Source organism: Convolutriloba macropyga, chromosome 11 (genome assembly GCF_964194025.1).
Source record: "Convolutriloba macropyga chromosome 11, txConMacr16.3, whole genome shotgun sequence".
NCBI lineage: Eukaryota > Metazoa > Xenacoelomorpha > Acoela > Convolutidae > Convolutriloba > Convolutriloba macropyga.
In genome coordinates, this window is record NC_134478.1 from 22,530,922 (window position 1) to 22,545,740 (window position 14,819).

Consider the following 14,819-nt stretch of genomic DNA (forward strand, 5'->3'; position numbering starts at 1 on the left):
GCCCTCATTTTTCCAACAAGCTATCATTGCGCTTAAAATTGTTTTTTTTCGTCGAACAAAAATTTGTTTCGCGTTTCCTAATTTTGCCGCTTTTTCGAAATATTTTGCGTAAAATCCTTTGATTTCGTTGTGCTCAAAATGCTTTTAAATAGCAGCAAAGCATTCTATTATGAACAGAATAAAAAACGCAAACTTAGAAACGGGATAAAAACTTAAAGCCGAATTTTATATGCCCGCTCCTTGAAGAATGTTCGTGTAACTCTTAGTTACCATCTCTAATGCTCATTGGTTTTGATATTAGCGCCTGTATCCTCTCATTAGGAAACAGGATTTTCAAAACGAGATAACAGGTAACGTCCAGTGGGCGGTGTTTAATTACAGATTATAAGCTGGTTTTAGTGTTTCAAGTGCCTTGTGCGCAGAAGCTAGTGAGAAGGCCTGAACTCAAGATGAACAGGACATTTTGTGGGTCTTTGAGCGCAAAATGGTGCTTTTTACTTTGTCATTTTTCGTTTTTACTAATCTCAAAATGACATATTTCAAAACTGATAAAGATTTTTTCCAACGCATTTGTTATGGATGTTTTTTAGCTATATGTTTTAACCGTAGGCCTGAATGCAAATTAAATGGTTTTCACCTTTTTCAAGTTTTTGAAAAATTTTGAGTTTTCGAGTTTTTTTGATCTTTTGTGGCAAAGCAATCGTTTAGAGCTTGAAAATTATTTGCTAGATGGTTTATTTAGTGAACGAAATTGTTCGGATGATTTAATTATCGCGAAATTTGGAAATTCAATTTTCAATTACTAATTTTTTTAAGCTCTCAGATCTTTTGAAGCCAGTGAAAGTGGAGTTTTAGAGGTTTAAGTTTTGTTGGATTGGTTTTGTTTTAGTTGCAACAAAATGATGTTCAAGATCTTTATATCCCGAAGTTTAGCTATTTGTCAATCAAGTTTGCATATTCCAATTATTTTCAATATTTTTTTCGGATAGATATCTTGATACCAATAACTTAAAAACAATTGCTTGAGCTCAATTTTTAATCTTTAGGCGCAACGGGCTTAGCAATTGTTTTTAAGTTATTGGTATCAAGATTTCTATCCGACTTTGTTGATCAAATTTGCTTTTTCCTTTTTTAGAATTGTCCATTTTAGGAGTTTTTTGGTATCTGAGCCAACGCATTTTTTTCAAGGCTGATGCAAGTGTTAATGTTTTAATTTTATTGCCACAAATTTGGCGTTCAAGACAGCGTCAAAACTGATTATCTTTAGTTTTGTCTAATTGTTTGTTTCTAGAGTTTTCCTCGTTATTGCTTCTGTCTGTTATATGTGTAGTCTGATCTTTGGTAGCATGTAAAATAAAAAAAAATTGTCAGGATATTATTGGCTTTGAAGACGTATGATGCACTAGACAAATTTGCAATGAATTCTGATTGTTTTTGGGAATGCTTGTCATTTTCAGTTTTTCTGAGGTGAATTCGTCAAAAACGATTTTGAGCTCAGTCCTGCGTTATTGTGTTTACTTTAAATTAAGCTTCGTTAAGCTCCGTTTTACTTTTTGTTATTTCTTTTAAGGTTCTTTTTTCAAAGATTTTACACTACAGGTAAACCAGGGATATCTAGTTGGCTTTTTGAATTTTAGTTTTTTATTTGGCTGATTATAATGCTGATATATATCAAGCATGTTTTTTGAATTTGTTTGACAATTTTTGTTTTTTAACCAAAGACCTTGGCATTCAAAACGTTAATTCTAAAATTATATACAATTGTGTTTCTTTGCTTTTCTCTGAATGTGTGAAACCGGGTTTCACTGTATGGCTGACTTTTTTCTATTGGTCTGCTGATATGCCGTTCTTGAATTGTATGTAATGTTTTGTTATGTAATGAGTTGCAATGTAATGTTTTTTTTTGAATTTTTCATCACTATGAGTTTTCATAATGGCATAAATTCGTGTACTTTGAGTGCTGAACTTGCTGTGAAGGCCTAAATTCAAGGTGAAAAGATCGTTCTTTATAATTTTTCAACGAAAAATATTGCAATATTTCAAGTTTCCTTTCCATAATTATTTCGAGATTAGGTGGGTATGAAATTAACGTTTTCGCAAGCCATAATACCTTTTGATATCTATCTGTTTTTTTTTTGTTTTTTTTTAGAAAATTTTAGTGACTTATCAAAGAAAATGTTTGCCACTTTCTTTTCAATTTTAAAATTTTGTTGTTTTGAGTTGATCAATCGTTTTAGGACTGGGAGATGAATTATTGGAATCGAACTAGAGACAGAAAATGTTTTGAAGATATTAAGATTTTGCTTTGACCTTAAACTAATAGAACTGGGCTGCCTTGCGAATTTTTCAACTTCCATAATATTAACTCGAATTTAAAATTTGAACGTTTCTCTGTATTTTCTGAACTTTTTACGAAATAACCGCGACTAGATAGGTTTCAATTGTCTTTTCCGGTAAATTTAATTCAGAAATTGTTTGCCCCGCCTATGCTGATCGTGAATAACGTTAAAGATTGACAAATGGCCTATGGAACCTTTTCATGAGTGGTGGGGGGGGGGGGGGTTGTATTTTGACTCGTTAATGATGACGAGTCAAAATACAATGAGTGTAACAAGAAAACTTGAAGAATTTCAGTTGACGAAAGTACTGTCTCTTGAGAAATCGCGAGGGTTCCCGTTTACCAAAATCCCAGGGGTCGAAGTTGTAGTTCCGGTGGGTGCAACTCTTGGATCTCGGACAGTATTTCGGACCCTAGGACACAATTGCGTACTCTTTAAGTTATCCATAAGTGAGCGGAGGAGTTTGCGAATGATCAAGCGGAATGTAGACTCGTTTGTGAGGAATATGAGGGTTTTGGTGGCGAATGAAATTGACATGAGAACGTAACATGTAACTCGGGTGCTCTTTGAAGGTTGGCCTTTCTTGGTGCTCAATATACTAAAACGAGTATTTACTTTTCACAAACATTTAAGTATTCAGAAACTAACAATTTTTTGGTCTAACAATTTTTTGGTCCGCTGTTAATCATAAACATTCCGTGAATTTAGCCCGCAGTCTTGCGTAACTTCATGGCCAATTTATATCTCTCGCAATTCTTTCGATAAAAATATATTTTATTTCGCAAAACCTTTTGAATTTGAGAAAATCTCTACCCAGATGGAATTTCTGAACATTTAAATATTCAGTGATGATACTACGTCTTACTTAAAGCTAACCTTGAATAGAGAACTTTAGAGAGCTAAATTGCAGAAGCACCTGAAATTTTGAAACTTTTTGCTTTGAAATAATTTACCATAAAGCAAGAAGAGTTAGCATCATTGCGATTGAGGCGAGAGCAGATCCAACATAACCAACTAGACACTGTTTGTCCACAACATCTGGACACTCTTTCTTCAGAAGTGACGCTTGTCTGATCACGGGTCGTGTGATTTGTCTACGAACTGAATATGAATAAAGAATATTTACCCAGCTTTGAGTATACATAACTTATTATTATATGTTAAATTTTTGTCATATATGTTCAAAATATAGTCATATATTTATTTATCACAAAATGTTTATCGCATTCTCTAATATTTAAAATTTAATGACCTTTTAAGCCACAATCGCCCAGCCTAATGAATCTAATCAGGCACTAGAAAAAACATTTCGCTCAATAATTTTCAGAAAGCAGAATTCGCCTTTCTAGATTTACCAATCTATAAAACCAAGTTATAAAGACCAAACTATTAAAACCAAGTTGGAACTAACTTCACAATAAGTCAGGGCAAAATTGGTTTTTAGAAAAACTTAGAACAAGACAAACTTTCGGATAACGTTAAAGGCGAAAAATGGTAACTATAAATTGGCAGAAGGTAGTCAACTTCAGTTTGCGGACGCGCTTTACTGGACTTTATTGGATAATATTTTCTTCGAGGAGGCGACAAATAGTTTCAAATATCACGGATAATATTACCGATTTGAAACAATAGTTGCAAAACGGAGTCGCTACTATCCACTTTTTATCCAAATTTCATTGCGTGGATAGTTTTGGCAGATACCAGTGATAAGTATATGACTACTCCCCCCCCCCCCCCCGAGACAAGGGTAAAAATAACAAAAAATATTGATTTTTTTTCAAATTTTGCCATTTTTCGTGTTTATATAAAAAAAATTAAAACTTTACTAATTTTCTTATAAAAAATGAACTGACTGCTATTAAAATCTCTATTACTATTAATGTGTATATAACTACTTCCCCAACTTTAGGAAAAAGTTATAAAATAATAAAATTTACTAATTATTTACATACTTTCTTATAAAAAATGATCTAACTATCATAAGTTTTAAATGATCCATTACAATCTCTAATACCCTTATCATCAAATGGGTCTATATCTTATTCATACTGTTCTTTTGTTTATTAAAAAAACAATTCTAGTGAAGCTAAATTTATAAAGACTATTTACCATATAATAAAATTGTTTTTTAGGACTAAATCAAGAAAGTTTACCAAGATAGTTTGCCAAGATAATTAACCATAGTTTTAAATTTAAATTATTTTTCTAAAACAATTCTCTTAGTTAATAACAATTGATTAAAATTAATATCATTATCCGTCAATTTCGTTATAATCTTGTTACATTGTTCACAATTATAACTGGCTCCAGTTATCTTTTTAACATGTGTTGAAATGTTAATTTGTAAAGAAATTTGTGAAGAACATTATTCACAATAAATTTCTGCCAAACATTGTCTACATGAACTTTTTTAATCAAAAAAGTCCACACCTTTTATAATATAACATTTATTACATGTGTCAGTATGTACTCTATTCTCCTTATCAGTTTTGTTATCCTTATTATTATCATTATTATTATCATTATTATGGGACTTCGTCCATGTTTCACCATGGTCATAGCCTTTATTGGTTTTGTTATTATCCCTATTAATGTCATTGACTTTATTTTTTTTACTGGCATTGTTATGATAATTATTATTGGCATTATTTTTGGCATTGGTATTAATAATGGCATTGACTTATTCTTGTTATTGCCTTTATCATTGTTTTTGTCTTCACTGTTACGACCATTCTCAACACAAATACTACTGAGTAGTTTATCGCCACATTTTCAGTTACATTTTTTCATCTCCATGTCTTAAAGTATAATGACTAATAAGATTGAATTATCCGTCACATCTGAAATCACATTTTAGGCACTTATGACCCATTATTTATTTATTTTTAGCTAAAAATTTAAATAATTCTGGAGCGTGAACTTTAGAGTTCATACAATAAGTGAAATACTTTACTTGCCGTATTAAAAACAATCCCTACATAACTTCTATTTATCTATAACTAGTTCTCCTTCTTCAGCTATATTATCTATATTATATCCAAGAACATCATCAGTAAAGTTTTCATTATTTTTATAATCTTCATTCATGGATCTTATACCATTTTTACTTAAAACTTTTGTCTTTTTATGTGTATATTTATCCTTTAATTTGCTTAATAGGTCGTCCTTTAAATTTCTGCTTAGAAGCTCGCTTGGGCTTTTGTTTTTACTATTATTATTAATATCATCACAATCATTATCACTATCATTATAGGTATGATTATATTTATCAACAGTGAAAACGCTTCGCGGATTATCTTTATCATTATCATTGAATCTATCTGCGAAACAGGTTCACCGATCTTTGCAATAACCAAAAGGTCTAACATTAATTTTTTAATTCTATTTTATATACTACTTGCACCACTAGCTACAAGACTAGCTGTTTTTATCATAGTATCTGGAGACAAATAATTATATATTTCTAATAGTGCAAGTACCATATAACGACCAGACATCCATTTAGCCTTAAGTATTTCTTTTGTTAAAACATCCTGTTGTAATTTTATCTTTTTATGCTCAAGATATTAAGTAGGACATATAATTACCTTTGTCAATAAAGTTTCTATCTACACTATCTTTCATTTTTAGTTTTAAATGTCTGTTTATTCTTTCTATGTCATTATCAAAAATTACATCTTCTAAAATAATATTTCCATATCTATTCAACCGATATTTGAATCATAAACTATATTTCTGTCTCTATCAATAAAAATAAATGATTCATCTTTTGTTTCATATTTAATTATACCGTAAAGAAGCTTTTTTGCAATTCTAGATTGACAATTACAATATGTATTTTTTAAATTATCAATAGCTTCACGGAAATTGTATTTACAATTATAAGAATTTTTGCAGTTTTTTAATACATCAGCCCATTAAAAGTTGTTATATGTATTGGATCCTTATTTTCCCTTGCCATCTTATCTATTTGGCCTGGTTTATGACATATTACTATCATTTGAAGATTATAAGGTATGCTTTCTGTAGAACAATCGGTTATTTTCTTCTTTTAAATTTATCTCCCATATTAAGTACAATTACACAATTCGCGAATTCAGATATAATTTTTAAAGTGATCTTTTCAATGTTACAAATAGTACAATTCTCACATAACATATCAGTTTCATATTTACTTACTATAATTATAGCCCTGACTCCATCTTCTTCATATAATTTAAAATTTTGTCTAATAAAATAGGTTTTACTAGTAGCTGTAGCACCATAAACAATGGTGTGTAGTGATGACTTTTCATACTCAAATTCTATTTACTTTCTATTTTCATATCGTTTTGTATCTTTACTAGGTATGGAATCAAATATGATAAACATAATACCAATTTTAAAATCACAATAAGAACTATATTTTCCATTTTATATATATCTAAAATAATTATTCTTACATTTAAAGAATTTAATAAAAAAACTTAACATTGAGAGTAAAGCTAAGGGTAATTTTGAAATAGAGGATATAGGTGTAGATATCAATCTTGTTTCAATTAAAATAGTAATGCGAGATCAGATACCAAAAACTGTCAATAACCTTGAGCTTAATATTTCTATCAATTTACACCCAACTGATGGCACACATTGAGTTTTAGTTATAAAAAAGAGAATAATAAGACTTAATATTTTGATAATTTTAGAGTAGAAACACACCCAGTTTTTTTACAAAATGATCCTAATCTAGGCTCTGATGAACTAAAACAAGCGTATAGTTTTTATATGATACATCTTTTTTATCATGGACTTAAAATTACGAGTGCACTTAATTTTCTATTTAATCAATGTAAAAATCCTGGGATAAGTTATGAACGTCAATGCTTATATTGTAGAGAAAGTAGTAGTACTTAAAGTAATGGTGATAGTAATGGTAATCAGGGAACCTGCTTCGCAAACGGTGATGGTGATGCTAATGGTAATGTCTATAGTCATGGTAATAGTAATGGTGGCGGCGATGGTAATGGTGATATCTAATTCAATTGTAATAGTAATGGTAAAGTCAATATCTATGGTGATACATGGATAAAGTCCCATAGTAATAGCAATATTAATGGTAAAGCCAATATCTTTAGTAATGGTAATAGTAATAGTGATGATTATGGTAATATTAAATTTAATATTTATGAAGATCTACAATCATGGCTAACAGATGATGATATCTTTGTTCCTGCAATATTTCCAGAAAACTTCACATGAATAGTATCAGGAACTAGCGAGTGTGGTAAGATATACTTATTTAAAAAACTAATTTTAAGTAATATATACTTTGATAAGTTATATATCACTAGACCTACTGGTTTTCGGTTTGAAGATATTGATAGTATTAATCCCTTTCACCTGATGAATTGCTCAAAGATTTAAAGAAACTTATGATATTTGATGATGTGAAGACTAAACAACCAATTATTAATGAGTGTTTCTGTAGGGGCAGACACAATAATTGTGATATTGTTTATCTCAAATCAAAATCCATTTTCGCCAGACAGACAAAATGTAAGAGGAAATTGTAATATATTCATATTGTTTGAACAGAGAGGTAAGGTACTTCAACCAATACATAGAGACTTCTTTAATGATTTTGAAATGTGATTAGGCAAGAAAATTGGACTAGGTAGGGTAAGACAACAAACATGACAAATGCGCGGTAGAAGCATATTTTCATTGTACTTGTGTATTTTCTCGTGAATTTCTATTACTATGTTGAGCAGCCTCCAAGTTTTAGTGTCCAACTGTACTCTATGTGTAGAGAACACGTTTCTAGTAATGTGAATTCAGTAAGATAATGTTAAGTTTAGTCTCTTTTATCTGAGAGTTACTGTTTTACACGTGTTATTTGGACGAAGTCAAGTTCCCACTTTTTTGGCGGGAAGAGTTTCATGTTTTGTAATATTGGCTTTGGCCTTCTTGAATTGATGCATCATCAACAGGCTCCGGGGAGAGGAAACCCAAAAATTAAACCAAAGAAGGGGAGAATGACGTAACCAAGAGACCAGAGGGTAGCTCGCGTTGCCTAGATTACCATTCCGAGAAAAAAGTGAGCAAAAAGAACGGCTAGTCAGCCAAAACACGTGCAAGACCGGCAACGGGGCGGACGTACGTACCATCAGCCGTTTTTACCTTGAAAACGCGTACAGATCCATCATTTTCAGGCGGCGTTTCCACAATTCGCCCCAGAGGCCATATCCCACGCGGAGTGAGGTCTTTGAGGATCCACACCAGGTCATTGACTTTCAACGAATCACCCTGTTCGGACCATTTGCTTCGCTTCGTTGAAGTGGGAAGGTACTCTTTAACTAGGCGTCTCCAGTCGTGGTTCATAAGCTGCTGCACGTTTTTCCATCACTTGAAGGATGCTGGCATGGTTGATGAAAAGTCTCCTGGTGGCAGTGAATTGTAAGGTCTCTGCACCAGAAATGATTTGGGGTGATCAGTTCTTCATTGTCTGGTACGTCAGCCACATTTGTAAGTGGTTGAGAGTTCAGCATGCTTTCGGTCTCAACCATGATGGTGTGGAAGACATCTGATGTAAGCCTCTTGCCCCCTAGAATGATCAAAATGATCCGTTTAGCATTTTGGATCAACCGTTCCCACGCACCACCAAAATGTGGTCCATCTGGTGGGTTAAATTTTTAAACTGTTCTCTTTAAAAGAAGTTCAGAGGCAATGCGTTGATTGTCGAGACTACGGACGCATCGCTTCAACTCTTCGTTTGCCCCGACAAATGTTTTGCCGTTGTCACTCAGAATAAGTTTTTGTTGACATCTTTGTGATGCCAAACGACGGAGGGCGTTGATAAAAGTGTCGGTGTTTAATTCAGGGCATGATTCAAGATGTGCGGCACGTCTGACCATGCATGTGAAAATGAGGTCGTAGTACTTGGTGAGTTTGTCTTTGGTGTCTTCGATATAGAAAGGTCCGAAGAAATCAATTCCTGTATTAGCAAATGGGAATTGAGAGAGAGAGAGAGTATCAGGAAACCTGTACACTGGTAGTGGCGCCATTAACGGCTGGATATTTTGGGCATCAAAACGGCGGCACAAAAAACATCGAAATTGGACGCTTAACAATGTTTTCCTGAGGCCGATAACGACGTATCTCTGTTGAACAAAAGCTTTGACGGCCTCGGTACCTTGTTGTATACAAATTCGATGCGCATGCTCAAAATACAGGCGTGTTATTGAGTCTTTGGCTTGAAGAATTATTGGTTATTTAGCTAATTGTAACTCTTCAGGAGCAAATTGTAGTCGGCTTTGTGATCTAAGTATTCCGTTTTTGTCTAAGTACGGATTTAGGGATCGAATCTTGCATTTAGTCTAGTTTACGTCATCTTCTTAGCGAGTGAATAGCTGAATGGAAAACTTCTTCCTGCGAAATTCGAATTAAGTGACTGTGTGCTTGGTTGATGTCGTCTGCAGTGTACTGCTCTTTGTTATTTCGTTCTTTTTTAATTCTGAAGAGCAGGTTGTAAATAGTTGCCAGTGTTAACAGCAGTTTTGTCCAAGATCGAAAACGGGTTGGGTCATTGACTGGTTCATTTGGTTTTGATGTACTCGTTGTGTGAACAGAAATTATTTTTGTGTGCGGAGTTCCAGTCGGAGTGATGTTTCTATAGGAAATCAGGAGCCTGTAACCATTTAGAACATAATTCTTCTGGTTCTAGGCCACGTGTTCCATGGTCTGCAGAATTTTGATTTGTTGGTATATAATGCCATTGATTGGATTTTGAAGATTCGTGTATTTCTTGGATCCTGTTGGCGACAAAAAGTTTCTGTTTCTTCTTAGAAACAATCCAATCAAGAACAACTCGACTGTCTGTCCAAAAATGTGTATCGTGTATCTTCAGTGTTGTCTCTTTTTGAACTGTTTTCTGTAGTCGTATCCCGATTATTGCGGCCTCAAGCTCAAGTTTTGGAATGCTCAACAATTTTAAAGGAGGTACTTTGCATTTACTGATTATGAAGCCGGTTTCTGTTTGTTTGGTGTTATCGTCATAACTTCGTAGATAAATTATTGCTGCCATAGCACAAGTAGACGCATCAACAAAGACGTGCATTTGATGTTCAATTTCCTGTGAATTTGCAAGAAAACTGAGTGCTCGCGAGTGTTCAATGGGGGGTGATCCGAAATAGCTGTTTAGTATTTTTTGCAATGGTTTATGTAATTTCTCGGGTAGCGGTGTGTCCCATTTTAAACCCAGTTGCCAAATTTGCATTACAATCTTGAAGCGTGTAGTCACTGGTGACGCAATACCGATTGGGTCAAAAATAGAGGCAACAAGACTCAACAGTTTTCTTTGGTTATACATTGCTGCATTCTTTGGAAACTCTTCCAATGGTTTTATGAAAAACTTATCATCAACGAAATTCCATTTTTGTCCTAATACGCGAGTGAAATTTTTTGACTCGTCTAAGTCTTCACATGGAACTTGTTCCAGCACTTCGGGACAATTAGATAAGAACTTGGTCAATTTGAAACCTCCTCGTTAGAGGCATTCTTTGACTTGCATTACAGTGTCTTTCGCTTCAGTGATAGTCGGCAGCGAATGAACGCACTCGTCCATGTAAAATTGTTTCGTTATTGCTGCAAAAGCTTTGGGAAAATTTTCTGCATTGTCTTTAGCGCACTGATTTAGGACAAAGATGGCCATTGAAGGCGAACAAGTTGCCCCAAAAATTAAAAGAGTGAACTGATATTGCATTATAAAATTGTTTTTCGACCAGAGAAACCTAAGTGCAGATTGATCTTCTGTTTGACAGCAGTTTGCATGAACATACTTTCAATATCTGCAAGTATTGCAACTGGATGTTCACGAAAACGTAGCAGTATGCCAAGTAAGCTGTTCAAGAGATCTGGTCCTGTTAGGAGGTTGCTGTTCAATGACTGTCCTCGATACTTTGAAGCGGCATTTGCCAGCCGTCGAATTCTTCCCGGTTTGTTCGGAATTTGAACAGGATGATGAGGCAGGTACCATATTTTTTCAGGTTCAGGTTCTGTCATTTCGACTGGTTTTAAGTAATTTTTGATTAAGTCTGTTGAAAGCGTTTGATCGTATTTTTCTTTCAGCGTTGGATTATTACCTAGTCTTTTCTCCCAGAACTTCAGCTGATTAAGAGCACAGTAATAATTGTTCTCCAAAAAGCAAGGCGTTTTCCAAGGAAAACCAATTTCATATCGCTCAGAGTTATGTCGGATAGTTTTCTGAAAAACTTTTAAGGCATCGTTGTCTTCATCTGAAAGAACAGAACTGTTTTCTTGGGTTCCTTCACTTTCAATTTTCCAGAAGTGCTCAACTAATTCGCTTAAATGTGGCTCGTTTGTCTGCTGTCTTGAAACATGATAAATGAATGGTTTAATTGTTGTTGAATGATGGTTAATTGTTGGTTCTGAAGGGTGGAGAGAAGTTTCATACCCCCCAGCTATTGTTTTCACACCCAGTTTTCACACCCAGTTTCACACGGTTGATTGATGTTTCCGGGTATTACTTCGATTGGATGAGTGTAAGCAAAAGTGTTTACACCTAGCAGGGCTCCAATTTTGCCACCAGCAACCTGAGGGAAATGTATGTGGCGGAGATCATTATATGTGTCACATAATTGATTCAACTCAAATATGTTGGCTGGTGTGACGTTCATTGCTGGCGTGATGTATGCACGAGATATCTCAAAGCTTTGTCTCAATGATTTATATGGAGTGATAATGACTGGCGCTGTTATCTTTGAGAGTGGCATTTCGTTCTGGGTATTCACGTATTGAAGTGTAGTAGATGTTTGCGCTTCGCAAGGAAGTGCTAAGAAGTTTGTTATGGTGTCAAGCAAGAATGTGAACTATGAGTGCATACGTATCAAAGGCTTTGTTGCCTTTGACAAAAGACACCAGCATCAACTGTAGTTGTTCAAGCCAGTCTCTCGGAGGAGAAGGCTTTTTATTAAAGCAGAAGCTTTGATTATTTGAAGGAAAATCGAGGTTACTCCTCTGAGGATTTGGCTCTTTAGTTTTACCAAAAGATTGTCCATAGCGACAGTGTTGTTGTTTGTTTAGGTTTGGTAGCACTTCATTTGATGGATGCTGTGTAGGACTAAATGGAGCAGATCCTGTGGAGAATGATGCTGTCGGTCGTTTCACTTGTTTTGAAGGGTCGTGTAGAGTAGAATGATGTCGGCCGTTGCAGGACTGGGAGTTCTTTTGTGACGAGAAATTTTGTCTGAGGTGATCATTGCTCAAACAATTCGTGCACAATTTGTTTTTGATAACGATTTTATATCGATCTTGTGGTGATTGCTTTTGGTAGTCGGGACAAAATGCCAAAAAATGGTTATTATTGCAATGGGGACAATGTCGGTTGTTTTGCAGTTTTCCGTTAGCTTTCGCGTTGTTTGAGATAGTTACCGAGGATGACCACTCCCTAATAGAAGTGGTTTTTTGTGGTTTAATTGCAGGCTGCAAAACAGCGTTAGAATTGTCTTTGCCAAATAAGTTTTGGTTATTTATTTGTGATGACGGTTTATATTGGGCCATCGGAACACTAAAGAGTCTTTGACGTAGTCTACGTTGTTTTGTTGTTGTCTAAATGACGTAAAGGTTTGCTTGCGATTTATGGTGTTGTAGATTTGAGCATGAAGTTCTAAGAATTGTTGAAAGGAACGAAGTGAAGCTGGTTCAGCTCTTTTTGTGAGCCTATATTCCGTCCATTCCAACAAAATATTGTAAGGCACTTTTTCTTTCGCTTTTTGGAGCAATTTGGAACTCTGAAGGTCTGCCAGGAAGCCAAGGTATTCAAATGTTTGATTTAAGTGCTTTAGAAAATTTGAGATTGCGACAAATGATTTTTTATTATTTGAATCAGTGGCGTGCCATGACTCGAGTTGATTTATAAAGGCGGTCACTACAACACTTGGGTCTCCAAAATGGTTCATCAGTTCATTTAGAGCTGTTTCATAATACGCTGGGTTACAGGAGTACGACTCAATTATTTGCTTTGCTTTTGCAGACGCTGAGTTTTGGAGATACGTGATCCGATGTGTGTCAGTTATACCAGTATTATTATGAACCATAGAAAAGAAATTGTTAATCCATTCATGGTATCGCAGAGGGTTGCCATTGAAGTGCGGCAGTGAGAGTGGTGGTAGTTTGATGGCTTGCTTGTTACTTACAACGTTGTTGGCAATGTAGTTTTTGTCTAGGTTTTCTGGAACTGGTGGTGGCAGACATTGCGGTAATTGAGCAAAATGCGAAGGTTTTGGGTTGCTGTTATCATTAAACATTGCAAATGTTGGACCAGACGGTTGGGAAATTACATTTTGGTAGTAATTGCTGTTGTTATAAATTGTTGTGGCAGGGTGTTTGTGGTTCAATTGTATAGGATCTGTGTACTTTTTGTCTGAATTTGGTAGACATAGCAACTGGTTCACTGATGCAGAATTACAGTCATTCATTGTTTTTGTCCTGTACGGTTGTACAAAATGACTTGGTTCGATTTTATTCTCAGTCTCATTGCGAACAAAGTGGTTGCCGAGGAGCTGTTGCTGGTGTAAATTCGGCCAAGACTGTGAACTTCAGCTATCTGATCTTCTGTATTGTGCGCAATATTCCTCGTTGCGACTGAGTTCACGATGTTAAAAGGCTGGTTTAACAGCTCTCCATTTGCATCATATATATTATTCCCCTTTTCGTTTGACGTCGTTGTGACTTGCGAAGTACCATGGTTTATTTGAGTATTCATTTGAGAATTGGACACCGGTACTGTGGAATAACTCTTCCTTACTTTTGAAGGAATCTAAGTTTCTGCCATAGTACCAAGAGGAAACTGATAATTGTGAAAATTTTCTGTACTCATGGCGGTTTGCTGTACATTCTGAGTTTGATATTGACACACTTGCTCTTTGAGAATTTGTACATTGATGTCAAGTTCTCCTGAGTCAAGTCGTGGTTCATGAATTTTCATTTCTGGTCTGACAACTGCTGGCACTGTTTGTTTGCCACTTATATTATCTCTTGTAGTGGAAAGAATTTGAAATTCCGATTGGTTTTGTGCAGTAGAACTTTCTAAACCGATCTATGTTTCACGGTTTTTCAAAAGTACTTGATCAGTTTGTTGAGCTTGAATTAATAAAAAGGGTTCCTGGGGTTGTTCATATGGCCCTGTTACCTGGTGAATGGCACTAGGGGAGATAGATGTAGGAGTTGACATGTTATCAATATTGTTAGGTACAGGAAACTGATTGTAAGGTTTGTTCTGAATACTAATTTCATTGCCAAATTGACACGACTGCGGGTACGTATCCTCAGCGGGTGTTTTCTGTTGTTGAGTTATGTTAGGCTCAACATTGTTTTCACTATATCCTGAATTATGTTCAGCTTTTTTTTAGTATTTGGAATGTTGGTGTTATGTTGTTTAGTGTCAAAAGTTGTGATTGTGGCTGTTGACGTTTGAATTTTTTG

The 14,819-nt window shown here is 34.8% G+C and overlaps 1 protein-coding gene across 1 annotated transcript; it reads right to left on the reverse strand.

The window, feature by feature from the left end:
* Positions 1 to 2,567: 2,567 nt before the first annotated feature.
* Positions 2,568 to 3,355, reverse strand: LOC142349837 (uncharacterized). The gene is made up of 2 exons (XM_075401641.1): positions 3,293 to 3,355; positions 2,568 to 2,937 (listed from the first exon to the last, which is right to left on the reverse strand). Exons 1-2 carry the CDS (start codon positions 3,316 to 3,318, stop codon positions 2,631 to 2,633), a joined length of 333 nt encoding a protein of 110 aa, XP_075257756.1. The 5' UTR covers positions 3,319 to 3,355; the 3' UTR covers positions 2,568 to 2,630.
* Between the last annotated feature and the right edge of the window lie 11,464 nt (positions 3,356 to 14,819).